This window comes from Didymosphaeria variabile (genome assembly GCF_027946475.1).
Source record: "Didymosphaeria variabile strain IMI 356815 chromosome Unknown scaffold_1, whole genome shotgun sequence".
Lineage (NCBI taxonomy): Eukaryota > Fungi > Ascomycota > Dothideomycetes > Pleosporales > Didymosphaeriaceae > Didymosphaeria > Didymosphaeria variabile.
This window is the reverse complement of record NW_026611620.1, coordinates 1665187-1678419: the sequence shown is the minus strand read 5'-3', so window position 1 is coordinate 1678419 and position 13233 is coordinate 1665187. Positions and strand designations below refer to the sequence as shown.

At 57.2% G+C, this 13233-nt stretch overlaps 4 protein-coding genes across 4 annotated transcripts; 1 reads left to right on the top strand and 3 right to left on the bottom strand.

Annotated features, from left to right (window-relative positions):
- Positions 1–537: 537 nt before the first annotated feature.
- N0V89_000535 (uncharacterized protein) lies at positions 538–1435 on the bottom strand (the record flags this gene model as incomplete). Its single annotated transcript, XM_056209356.1, has 2 exons — positions 538–947; positions 997–1435. The coding sequence occupies 2 exons, from the start codon at positions 1433–1435 to the stop codon at positions 538–540; spliced, it is 849 nt and encodes a 282-aa protein (XP_056076178.1).
- Positions 1436–3270: 1835 nt separating this feature from the next.
- N0V89_000534 (uncharacterized protein) lies at positions 3271–7555 on the top strand (the record flags this gene model as incomplete). Its single annotated transcript, XM_056209355.1, is given in 6 exon segments — positions 3271–3293; positions 3345–3497; positions 3556–5891; positions 5911–6724; positions 6768–7274; positions 7330–7555. 6 exon segments carry the CDS (start codon positions 3271–3273, stop codon positions 7553–7555), a joined length of 4059 nt encoding a protein of 1352 aa, XP_056076177.1.
- A 559-nt stretch (positions 7556–8114) lies between these two features.
- Positions 8115–9608, bottom strand: N0V89_000533 (uncharacterized protein; the record flags this gene model as incomplete). The annotated part of the gene is made up of 1 exon (XM_056209354.1): positions 8115–9608. One exon carries the CDS (start codon positions 9606–9608, stop codon positions 8115–8117), a length of 1494 nt encoding a protein of 497 aa, XP_056076176.1.
- Positions 9609–10565: 957 nt separating this feature from the next.
- On the bottom strand, positions 10566–12528 carry N0V89_000532 (uncharacterized protein; the record flags this gene model as incomplete). Its single annotated transcript, XM_056209353.1, has 2 exons — positions 10566–11719; positions 11868–12528. 2 exons carry the CDS (start codon positions 12526–12528, stop codon positions 10566–10568), a joined length of 1815 nt encoding a protein of 604 aa, XP_056076175.1.
- Positions 12529–13233: the final 705 nt, after the last annotated feature.

Here is a 13233-nt window from a genome sequence, read left to right as displayed (position 1 = left end):
TCGTTGCACAACAACCTCCTCAAGAGGAAGACTATGGTACTTCTTTACTACGTTGTGAGAGGAAGGAAGTAACGTAGAGGATTTGCTGTGTACGTTGGAGATTTACCCGGCACTTAGTCACTGAGAATGCCTCGACGGCAGGCAAAGGGCTTGAAAAACGATGTGATACGTGTGATGCTTTAATTCCGGTCTTACTACACATCTACAATGTAGCCGACTACACCGTCCCAGTCGGTCTCACCCTATGAACCCGCCCATCTGTGCGCCCAAAAGCAAAATATAAGATACGTCATGTAGACAACCACCTACGACTCCAAAACAATCGTGAGATCTAGGATTCCAGATCCGCACCCCATGGCCTTTCCATGTAACGCCGTCGGCTAATGCAAAAATATACGGAGGGAGCCAACCCAATCCAATGCAGAATGCACGCAAACCATTCCAATCATTATTTACAGTTCGTCCCTCAACTCGTGTTCGTCCAACGCAAACGCGGGCGTGCGGTTTCGCTTGAAGATTCTGAGAAAAAGAGTGAGTTCAGTACGTGCCGCTCCGGGGCGGGTCAGAAATACTTTCAAAGGTATGGTCGTCGTCGAAAGCAATCATCCTTTCCCTCGGCCTCAGCCTGTCATAGAACTCCGAGCCGTGTTCAGGTTCAGGTAGAGTAGGACTCTGCGGCGGGTCTGCGGGGTTGTTCGGGCTGATTTCACCGCTGCGGTCGGACTCTTCTTTTGTGGTGTCTAGGGTTGTTTTTTGGAGGGCGGCCTCGAGGTCTTCTGGGTCGAAAGGGGTTTCGCCTGAGGGGCTGCTGACGCTGGGGCGCCGGACGCGGTCGGCGGTGGGTGGGCGGGAGCCGCTGTTGGAGGCGATGGACATGGAGCGGCGGTGAATGCTGGAGGATTTGCGGGGGCGCTTGGGATCTTCGGTGGGGTTTCTTGAGAGGCCGACTATACAAATTAGAACTGTGTAGCATTTTGAAGAAGCGCACGAACTCACCATTTGTTATGTCGCCCTCGTCATCGCTGTCCTCTATCAACTGGTGGTCGCCGCTCAAGCTAGCCCCGATACCGCTGTCATTTTCCCTGTAGTCGTCACCGCCGCGAGGTTTACTCTGACTGCGTCTTCCGTGTACGCTGCGTACACTTTTTCGTGTTCGGAACGACTGGAAGCTGCTCTTTCGGGAGGGCATGCGGGAGCCCATGGGCGAGTATATGCTCGAAGTGCTCTTTCTCCGCCAGGCCTTACCCCAGTCGAACGACTCGAGGTGTGCTTTGTGTTCTGGAGCGACGGGCCGGCGGTACTTGAGCGGCGGCATCTTCTCGCCGGGCTGGTAGACATTGGGGTCGTAGTTCTTCGACTTCTTGCCCTTTACAAGTTGTGGGTCTTCGTGGGACCCGCGGGTGAAGGCGCGACGCAGGCGCGACCGGAGAGGCATTGTGTGGTGTGGGAAGTGTTGGTGAATGTGGTATCAATTGGGTTAATCGTGGGAGATTGGTCGACAAACCAGCGTGCTTAGTGGTGGGTGCGTACCAAGACTGACAGCGGAGTGCTAAGTGGACGTGGTGGGCGTGTGGACCTCAAAGCGACCTTGTCCCTGCTGCCGATGTTGTCCACGGCGCCTTCCTGCTTCTGGCGCTTGGTTCTGCTCGCGAGGACGGATGGCGCATTCGAGGAGTGAGAGTATGGGGAAGTCGCGAGCGGTATGATGTGAATGTGTGGAGCGGAGAAGGCAAGAGGGTTCGCAGTTGGGCGTGGGCAGCGTGCCGGACTTGGATTAGGAACAAGTGGGTATGGTGGGTAACGGTGGTATGAATGCGCTTTCACTGGGTGGGCATGGCAAGCACGCGGCGGGTCGGCAGGCAAGCGTCGCGTTATTGTAGCCAATAAGGTAGTCTGCGTTGATGCGTTCCCTTAGTTATTGTAGCCAGAAGGTGACTTGATCAGGATGACGGCGAACGTGGAGGCGCGAAGGCGAGCTGTGGAGCAACAACAGGTCGTGTATGGAGGGGGTCACCGGTTCTTTGTATCATCAGGCAGTAAATGCGCCAAGGCTCGTCAGTCAGGCTCTCGTCATGTCTCCCTCCGGCCGAGCAGCCTTCGCAGTTGAGACGCACCGCGTCTGGGCATCTCTACTGTACATAATGGCAACGTGCCCTGGCGCCGCAAGGCAAGATTGACGTTAGCCTGCAGCTCCCATCCGACTCGGCGCGTGGGAGCACTGCACCCTGGGCCTAGGCCTGCAACGTTGGGGACAAGACGGCCGCCTCACTCGCTCCAGGTGCGCGATTTTTTCGAGGCCTCGTCGGTACCTCCTCCAAGACCAAGACCAGGGTCCGCCGCCCGTCGGAGGGTCTGTCGGCGCGAGCAGCGCGGTCAGAATAGTGTTGAGCGCACAGAAGCAGCCATCCGTCTTCGCTGCTCGCCGGGTCCCAGCGACGTGGGAGCGCGCGGCTCTTGGAGCGCCTCCAGCAGCATCGCTTCCATGCTCGAGACGGTCACGTGCCCCGGAGATGCAGCCGGAGGCGCTTCGGACGCAGCGCCCGGTCCGGTCTCCGGCAGTACCAGTTCTGGAGGCCCTCTGCCTTCTTTCTGACCTCTGGAGTCTTCACCACAGCAACATGTCAATCGCGATGCGGGACTATCTCTGCAGCAACCTGTGATACTATGACCTGGTGGCGCCCGGCTTGCGTTGCGGTGTGGGGTAGCTCGGCGATCCCTGTGCGTGCGTCATCGCTCGTGATGCCTCCACCAGCTGCACGGCGAGATGGCATCCCACGCCACAAACGCATTATATCAGGTGCCCAGCTTAGCGCCGATTACCTGTTCGTGCCCAGCTGTCAGTGTTGAAGTCCTGCCGGGCTTCGAAGCTGTGAACGCCTGCGAAACCGCCAGCGCAACTTGCATCGACCCCACTCGATTCACCGCCAGGATCATGGCGATCCGCGAAGCTCGAGTAGCATTGCACTTGACGCCTCTAGGCCGCTCGAAACCAGTTTGGACGTGGCTTTTGGCAGTTTCGGGCGTGGGCGCTCTTTGTCGTGCCCCAATGGCTACTTAGCGGGGTGCGGCTACTTGCAGCTAACCTCACGTCTATGACATCAATGGCCGTCTCCGGTCGCGACTGCCCTGTATGATTGCACAACCTCCACTGTATTAATTGACCTTTGCCAACATTTGCATCCATCCCGTTCTGTTTCCAGTAACAACTACGTGATACCCTTCCTTGCTCCTACTGCTTTCGGTAACTCGTGATATCCCAAAGCAGGCAATATGGAGAAGATCAAGAACGTCCTGTGAGTTTGCTTCGAGAAAACAATGCATGGTGTACTGACTGACTATCACAGGTCTCACGGTCAGAGCAAGGAGAGTGATGCTGCGCAAGGCCGACACGATACCCCTACCGCTGCTGAATTCGACCGCTCCAAGACTGGAGGCTTGACTGGCGAGGGCAGTCACCTCACAGGTGCACATCAGTCTACTCAGGGAGCGTCGGGAGAGTCAGTCCCAAACAGTCAATCCCACTTGGAGTCCCAAAACTGATCCTCACGCTATTAGGTACCACCCCATTTACGACCAATTTGCCAAAGGCGACACGCCCGGCGACTCCAAGACCACCGGCGACGCACCTCACTTTTCTAATACCCCACACGTACCGCAAGCCACTTCCACCAGCGCAGGTGATTCATCAGCCCCAAGTGCCACGCCCAGTCTGCATCCGAACCAGTATCGGCCGGGTCCACATGAGGACACGAGCACCGCGAGCATCAAGTCCGGTGTCATTGGCTTCCCGCAAGGCTCAAGTGATACTCACGCCGCACGGCCGAATGACAATCTTTTCGAGCAGAAGCAACGCGAAGCAATTGGAAGCAATCAGCCAGGAGCAGGTGGAGACCTGTCAGGTACAAGGGCTCGTGACCATGAATCACACCTTGGACAAGGTGCGGCGGCTGGCACCGGTGCATTGGGTGCAGGGGCTCTGGCAGAACATGCCTCGCGGAGCCATCCTGAGGATCCAAGCTACAGTTCCGCTCGCCAACCTCCGCATATCAACCTCCAGAGGCAGGAGTCGGACATACCGCCAGACTCTGGTCGGTCTTTTCCCCTTGCTGGGGGTGTTGCGCATCAAGCTTCACAGACGGCTAAGACTACCAACGAACGGGAACCGGGTACCAAGGAGAGGGAAGCGGGACTTCACGACGGCCAGAGCCGCCAAGGTCTCGCTGGCGCTGCTGAGGCTGCATCGGCGTCCTCGGTCATTCCCCAGAACGAGGGAAGGATTGAAGCGAATCTCCAGCCTCATTCAGTAGAGCAGCCTGTACCGGAGCATCATCATGGACGAGACGCCGCGGTTGCCGGAGGCTTAGGAGCGGCCGGAGTGGGTGCTCACGAGGCAGCGAAGCGCCATGAGGCCCAGCCATCTCAGTTGACGAACCCCTCTCAGTCTGCAAATCCTGAAGCACTGGCTGCTGCGAGAGCAGCAGTTGATGAACACGGCTGGACCCATGACCATGCCGGACACGGCCACAAGTATGAGGGAGACCCTTGTGATTCTACGCCTGCATCGCCCCAGGACGGCAAAAACAGCCTATTGTTCACCTCAGGACCTCATTCGACAGATACTGCGAACAGGATAGATCCTAAGCTCCACATTCCTGGAGGATTTCCTAGCCCGACACCGCTCGAAGAGTCGAATGCGCCTTCGTACATCCAGAGCAAGCCGACCACGGAGACTACTCCATCTGCCTTCGCTGCGGAGCCTGGATTGCGCCACACGGGTTCTCTGGACGAACCACAGGCTCGCTCGGCGGAACAGCCCACATCGGAGCATCATTATGGACGAGATGCCGCGATTGCGGGAGGTTTGGGAGCTGCCGGCGCAGGCGCTTACGCAGCTGGAAAGCACCACCAGACAGGCTCTTCAGATGTTGGTGACAAATCCTTGTATAACGAGCCCAACCCTTACACCCACACTAAGGTGGATCCTCGAGTCGACACTGTTCCAAGGGGTGGATTCGCGGAGCAGAGATACGACCCCGTTGCATCGGAGAACCGTGATACACGCAATGCTGCACTTACTGGCGGTGCGATTGGATCTTCTCAGCCGTCCACTCAGCCCTCTACCGAACAAGCATCCAAAGGACGTGAACTGTCCAACAAGGAATACCCCTTAGCTGGGCAAGATGTGAATCCCGACTCCCAGCACCACTACGGTCGCGACGCCGCCCTCGTAGGCGCAGGCGCTGCAACAACCGCAGGCCTGTACGCCAGCCAGCGAGATGCCGAGCCGGATTCCGGTCCCGCCTCCTCTACAGTCGGGCCCCACAAGAGCAATGTTGTGAATGTCCTTGACCCGCGAGTTCAGCCCGATCCTGCTGTACAGAAGCACCATCACGCTGCTCCGACCGTTGAGGACCCTGCACCCTCAACTGTTGGTCCTCACAAGAGCGATGTTGCCAATGTTATGGACCCGCGCGTGCTGCCAGATCCGCAGAAGCAGAAGGGCCTTTCAAAGGAAGAAGCCAGTAGGCTAGATCCCAAAGCGCCAGAGGAAGCCTCCAAGCAGCACCATTACGGCCGCGATGCTGCCGTCGCGGGAGGTGCAGGAGCCGCAGGCTACGGAGCTTACGAAGCTGCAAAGTCCTATGGCGAGCATCCAAGCACGCAACCCGGCGCTTCTATGGATGATCAGCGTTACGACCCTTCGGTCCATGGTGCTCATGATCCCCGATCAACTGCTGGAACATCGACATCTGCTACGTCACCCCATGACCAACAACACCATTACGGTCGTGATGCCGCCGCCGTTGGTGGGCTTGGAGCTGCTGGTGCTGGAATGCACGCTGCGAATCGTGACCATCAGCTGGAACACCAGCGTGCTGTGCCTGGAGGACGTGACCTTGATGGCCAGAGTTATGATCCTGCTGCTTCTACTCAGCAAGCCGGAGCTCCCCAGGCTCAGCACCACTACGGTCGTGACGCCGCCGCTGTCGGTGGAGCTGGAGCCTTGGGTGCCGGAGCGTATGCTGCCACTCGCGGGAATGATCAAGCCCAACACCCCCTCTGCTACCCAGGGTTACCAGCAGTCATCCACGGCCCGAGGCCCTACTGCTGGTGTGTCCCCCCTGGACAACCAGCGCTACGATCCAGCCACGTCTACCCAGCAAGCTAGTGCGCCCCAGAGCCAGCACCATTATGGGCGTGACGCCGCCGCGGTCGGAGGAGCTGGAGCTTTAGGCGCAGGAGCATATGCTGCCACTCGAGGACACGACGATCACCAGCAAAATCCTACGTCTGGAACGCACGGTCTGGATAGCCAGCGTTACGATCCTACCACGTCTGCCCCGCAAAGCGGTATGCTTCAGGATGCGTCCACTCAGCAAGCTGGTGCACCTCAAAGTCAGCACCACTACGGCCGCGATGCCGCTGTTGTTGGAGGAGCAGGAGCCCTAGGAGCAGGAGCTTACGCCGCTACCCGCGACCGCTCCCACCCTCAAGCCCAGCAGCCCTCCGTCACCCAAGGCTACCAGCCTCAAGACGCCACCCAAGTTCCCCGCCCTCAAGATCCGAAGGAGGACCACACAAAGCGCAACGCCGCCCTTGGCACCGCTGCTGGCGTAGGTGCAGCAGGTGCAGGCGCATACGGCCTCTCCCAGCACGACGCTCAGAAGGAGCAAGAGCGCCAGCTTAAAGAGCAACAGAAAGCTTTCGACGACCAACAGAAGGCGTTGGAGAAGAAGCAGGCGCACGACCAAAAACACCATGACAAGCTCGTCGCGGCGGAGGAGAAGAAACACACCAAGGAGGCGGAGCATAAAAGAGAAGGAACATGCCAAAGAGATGGAAAAGCAACAGAAGGAGCACGACAAGCTGCTCGCTGCGAAGGAAAAGGAAGCGCAGAAGGAGCGTGAGGCCACGCCTGAAGAGGAGGGCAGCCCCAAGGAGAAGAAACACCGCTTCCTCACCTTCCTCAACAAGAAAGACAAAGACCGAACCGGTGACAGTGATGAGAATAGCCCTCGCGCCTCCCGCGATTCTCCCCGCCATTCCAAGGAATACGCTGCTGGCGCTGCCGGCGTAGGAGCAGCAGGTGCCGGCGCCGCAGCCTACGAACACGAAGAAGGGAGACACCTAGCCGAGAAAAAAGGGCGTAACGTCCTGCACAAGGAACCGCCCGTAGGCCACCCAGCGCGCGAGGCAGATCCGCACGTAGGAAAGCGCGAACACATCGGCATTGACGGGCCTATCGGTGATCCTAACCTCGTTTCTGGAGACCAGTAAGCTATACCTACCCTTACTTGATGAAGGGGTCACATCTCTAACAGGTAGCAGGCAGACGAAGCCAGGTGTGTACGGTGCTCACCCAGCCAGCGATGTTGCTGGAGGTCACCACACCGTGACAGAGCCGCATACAGGTCTTCCCACGAATGTGGAGAAGTACGGTGATGGTCGCGGCGGAACGGATGCAAGTGGTACTGTACCTGGAGTGCATGAAGGATCCGGCCAAGGCAGTGCCACGGACTGGGATGCGATCAAGAAGGGGGACACGGTGTACTAATCCCACAGTCTCAGAGCGTGACGAGCACGAGACGAGAATATGATACGAGTAACGGCTACATGGCTATAACGGCAGGCGGTATAACGTTAATTATTCTTTGACGAATGCGGTGATTTATAGCCGCATGATAATACACGATATATCGATATATGCATTTCTCCCACATTCCTCCTCGTTCATCTCACGCTGACCGAGTAAATCTTGTGGCGGACATGTGGCGTCGATACCATTGTGTGAGATGCGGTGTTCCATGAACACGTTGACTGAGAACATTCCTTCAAAAGGAGCACTGTTATATCCAAATCAATTCTTTCATGGTTCTTGGCTTAGAATTTGAAGAGAGAACGGTAATGAAGGGTCATTGCATGGAGGAAGCGATAAGGGTTGCGAGAAGTATTGTGAATTGTACAAAGCAATGTATAAGCATTGTTTCGAGGAAGAATGATTAAATTAGAGAAATGAAATCCCGACGCTCCGAATCGCAGCCTATATTCTATAGCGGAAGCCGGTCGAAGGGCCAATCGACAATACCAGATATGTCGCCATCGTCAGAATCAGTTTAGCTGTCCTCCGCCTCATTGTCAGTTGCTGCCTCGTCAGGCACCCCGCGCACAGGCCGCGGTTCACAGATGTTACAGCGGCAATACGGGCATTGGATGTAGTCGTTTTGTGTGGCCACGTTGATCAAATCGTCGAGGCAGGCCTCGTGGAAGAGGTGTCCGCAAAAGCGCAACTTCATGCAACGGATGTCAAGCGTCTCCGCGAACTTCTCCATGCAGACTGTGCACAGGTCGTCGGCCGCGTACGCGTGCGTGGAAGACGAGTAGTCAGAAGGGACGAGCTTATCACCAATAGCCACGAGTGGCACGTCTTCCGTGATATCGAACTCTTGCTCGAAATGATCGTTGCTCGCGAGGGCCTCATCGAGGGCGTGCTGGAAGTCGTTTCGAACATGAGTGCGCCACACGGCATTGGGGAGACGCCAACCCGGTGGAAAAAACGGTGCTGGGGATGCTACACGGCTGTTAGCCTTCCAGTTGTCATCGAAACGCGCTTCTACGACTTGTCGGATGCTTCCGTCAATGTCGACGCTAGGAGACACTGCGGCATGCATAATGGAGCGATACACACATAGGGACGTCTCAGGCATGTGCCTAACGTACTCGGCGTGGGAGAAGACCCCTGGGCGTTGCACACCTGGAGGATAAGGAAAGGTCGCCCTCAGCACTTGCCGCACGAAGTGCTCAGGCCGCATAGTCTGCAGGAGCCCACGCACAGGCAAAGAAATGGCGGACTGCGGATCGCTGAGCATTGCGTCGAAGGGCTTGATGCTCGCATAACAGATGCGATCAATGAGGAAGCGCGAATGGTTCTCGGCATGGGTCCGATTCATCGCGGAACGTAGGCGGAAGAAGTCACCTAGCACCTTCTCGATCGCTGAGCAGGTATCAGTCCCAATGAGAACGAGTTGTTGGAGGATACAAACGATTTCATCTTCGGTCGGACGTCGGCCAAGCGCACCGCCCGCCAGCTTTCGAAAGAGCAGTGTCATCTCCAGATGAGGAGATTGCAATGACTGATTGAGGTCTGCGGGTGTAGACTCGGACGCTCGGTCATGCGCTTCGTAACGCGGTTGTTGCAGATACTGCGTCAATCGGGCTGTGAGTACCGGCTTGAGTTCGCTCGCAGCGATTGCGCACTCTAGAAACCACCGCTCGATCATAGCCGCGGACTCCCAACCCTTCCTAGCCTCGTTGATGAGCTGTTGGAAGTCTTCAATATCTAGTTCGCAAACAGCTTCAAGTATACTAACACGGAATGTACGGTACAGTATGCGAGTTCGACCCGGGAACGCCATGCCGTGTTTGGAGACACGCGTGTCTACCAAATCGACGAAAGGGCTGGTGTGCACCGTGGGCTCTGTACCCCCAATGAGTGAGGCCTGAGCAATATCCTGCTGGATCAGCGCCGTGATATTTCGAAGGTCGGTGTTGTCAATGACGTGGGCGAGGAGACTCGAAAGGGCAGGATTTGGAACTAAGGTGTCAGCCATTCTTACAATTCGAACCTTTCTGCGTTACGAAAGCTTGTATGAGGTGAGCAATAAATCTGGTAGCCAGTACCAGACGACTTCGAATTTTCCTTCGTAGGCAGGAGAGTCGGTTGTGAGAGCTGTGTTGACTTTGGGAAGATCTTCAACTCGTCCTATAAACCATAGAGTTCTTTGTGAAAGATACGGCCATTGTGTACGTATCTGCATTGTGAGATCTTATGGCGTGGGACCGATCGTTGTGCACACAGGTCGTTGGTGGTAGGTAAGTGAGAAAGATAGAGGGAAAGTTGGGAGGTTCGTGGAGGGTTCCTGACTGTCCGAATGTTTGCAGTCCTGAAAGAAGGGAAGTCGCGAACGTTGTCAGCAATCGTGCTAGGCGGGCAAATCTAGCCACCCCCATATCGATTTATAATGGATACTGGGTTGGACATGATTTTGACTGAACATGCCTATTCTGCATGGTCGTGATGGAATATCAACTGCACCTACCTTCAGATGGTATTGCTGATAGATACCACCGGACTTTTGCGCTCGCAGTGTAGATTGATAACCCTTTAACATTCCTACATTTATGAAAGGTTGCACAGGTTTGAGTGGCATGAAACACAAGTTGAGCGACGGGTGGCGAGGTTTTGGGACGAATTTTCAATATTTCTCTAGAAAGAACATGTCTCGACAAAAAGTTGATAAATGACAAGCGTCCAGGCCCTGGATATCATTCCCAACCGTAGACCAACGCCGGCGGTCATGCGCACCCGCCTTACAAAGAAGGGAAACCTGCAATCTGAGGGACAAGATAACTTTCCACCGCGCTCACTCGCAAACGTAAGTACAAGAAGAGAACTTTTTTTCGCCGTGCGGAAGTGGCTCGCACCAGTGGCATACCCAGCGTATGGGAATTATGGTAATAATGCTAGGACTTGCGCGAACATTGCACTACCATGACTATGGTGCGAGTCAAGCGACCATAGCTTGATACTCGGGCGGTTTACTACTTTCAGGAGGCCCGGCTAACCTCGCGCTTGCGTGCGCAAGACCACTTTTTGCAGCCTCTTGGAGTTGCGCTTCTACGCCTCGACTAGGCTCCCTCTCGTGGGGCGGTGGCGAGTTGCGCGATGAAGGTATGCGGTGTTCGGGGGGCAGATGTTGTGGTTGCGGCGCCGGCGACGGACCAACATGTGAGGGTGTCAGCCCACCTCGCTGTGGACTCAACATGCCCGCTGGACTCCCTGTACTCGCCCTCTCAACATGCATGCCGTTACCATGACCGGAGCCAACTTCGCCTTCATCGCTCTCGCTGTGCATGCTGCTGATTATGCCAGTCGAAGGGGGGTGCGAGTAGGAGCCACGGATCTCGTTTCCGCGCACTTCACGCCATGAGCATTTTGCATGCTTCCGGGTGCAGCCCATACACGCAGTCAGGTTCTTGAGGCAATCCATGTGCAGTCTGCGACAGCGATCACATGGTGGAAGGATACGCTCGCCTTTGGCAAGGCTCTCCATGCGGTGGACCATTTCCGCTTTGAAGGGCCCACCGTCGTCTTTGTCTTGGGGTTGCTGGGCACGCTGGCTGGCTGCGGGGAGGAGACTAGTTGGTGTGTTCGGTATTGGCACGGGCGAGTTCATGACCTGATGGAGTTCTGAGTCGGACATATGTGACGGTCGCTGTTGGGCAAGAGCAGAAGGTCCCAAGTCGGCTGGTTTTGGGGGTTTGGGTACATGGGGTGGTGGTGGTGGCGCAGAGTGTGAGAGACTATGGGAGCCCATCGACGGCCGTCGAGCATCGACGGAACCATTTGAAGGCTGAGACGGTGTCCGCCGCTCGGTCGTGGTATGGAATTTGGACATGAGTTCATGTCTGGTGTCCCTCGAAGCGCCATTCTCGGCGCGAGGGCGAGAATTAACTGCCACGAACCCGCCAGGAGAAGATTGGGTTGACGGATTAGCATGTGTGTGGTTCGCGGCCACTTGGGATGCTCCGTTCATTAGCGCGACATTGGAAGGACTTGAGGGGCGGATAGGCGGAGCGGGACTAGCGGTGGCTCTGCGATCAAGAATAGCTTGTTTCCGCCCCTTGAGCCTATGATTGAGTTGGCGCGTTCGGGCAGCGACTGTTTCAGGTCAGCGATCGATGCACTAAGAGCATTGAACGGCTAAGTCGGCACGTAGGAAATGGACCGCGGATAGTGGCCCGCATCAAATGGTTTGTGCATTTTGCGAAGGACCAGGCTGGCGCGAAGAGAGACAGCAAAAGCTTACCTTGATCGGCCAATTGACAGATCTGCCCCAAATTGCGCTCCAAAATCTCGAGTGTGCCCAGTTCCTTCTCTTCGTCTTCGATGATGGGTTGCGGTGGGATCATCTTCTGCGGAATGCCCGAGGAAATGAGTACAAAGTCCTCTTCCGATATCTGGACGCGACACTGCTTGGTGTAGAATTGACAAACTCTTATGCCCTCGCTCATCTGTCCTAGCTGGAATTGCTCGGGCTTGTTGCGCGCAAACTCGACCACATCCAGCCACGTCACTGTAGTACCGTCCCTGCCATGGCTCTTCAAGACGCGTGGCGGGCCGTCGAACAAACGCTCAAATCTCTTGATCAAGATAGGACCAAGCGGGCGGGCGCCGAGGTTGCAGGCCATGCTCTCGTGGCGGTCCAGCACGCCCTGGTAGTCGCTGAGCAGAGACAAGATGTTGGGCAGGGTGTCATCGTTGGTAAGAAGCGGCAGGTCGTTCTCGCATTGGCGGGCGAGGTAGTTGATCTGTAGGTGGTTGCTCGACGTCTTGGCAGCCTTTTGCGCGGCAGCGGGATGAACGTGGTCGTGTGAAGGACTCCGCTTGCGCTTGAGATCGCCCGAAAGCGAGGGAGCGTGGTGGTGCTGGTGCATTGTGGCCGCAGCGGGTGTGTCGGCGGCAGACATGTTTGCGCTGGTGGTTGCGGCGGTGCGCTGAGGTGTCGGAGGCGGGTGTGCTGGAGCTTGGAGGAGGGGAGGAGGGGAGGGTGGAAGGAGGCTAAGCGGAGACAGCGGAGGTCCACGCGTGCGCCAGCGTTGGAGCAGGCACAGAGCGCACAGCAGCGGCGGCGTCGAGGCTGCTAGGGCAGCATGTCACGGCAGCGCTCCCTGACAGAAGGATGTGTTTGAGCGAAGAGTGAGGAGACGGAGCGCTGGAGGAGTCTGGGGACGGGAGGCCGCTGCGCACTGCGCTGCGACTGCAACAGGGCCGGGGGTCGGAAACAGCCACAACGAAGCAGGGCGCGGTTGGCATGGGCGTGCTCGTCGAGGCCCTCGCCGGACGGGAGCAAGAGGCTAGGGCGGAGGAGGCCAGCGGCCCCGCCCAATCACTCGCGCCCTGGCTTGCATTTTGGGCGGGTTCTGGCCCTGCGGATCTTCGATGTGCGGGCGACGTGTGCGGGCCACTCTAGCCCGGATGGAGAGGCGGCGCGCGCAGGGGGCGCAGGGAATAAGACGGCCACAAGGCGCCCCCATCTCCAGCGGCCGGCGTCGTGCTCGCAATCCGAAGCCGTTGTGCGTCTCTGTTCTGGGCGCGATGCGCCGACGAGGCGGCGGAGACTGCTGGGTGGGCCTGCGTGGGCGGCTGACAGTCTGCCACGGGCGCTGCGTCGG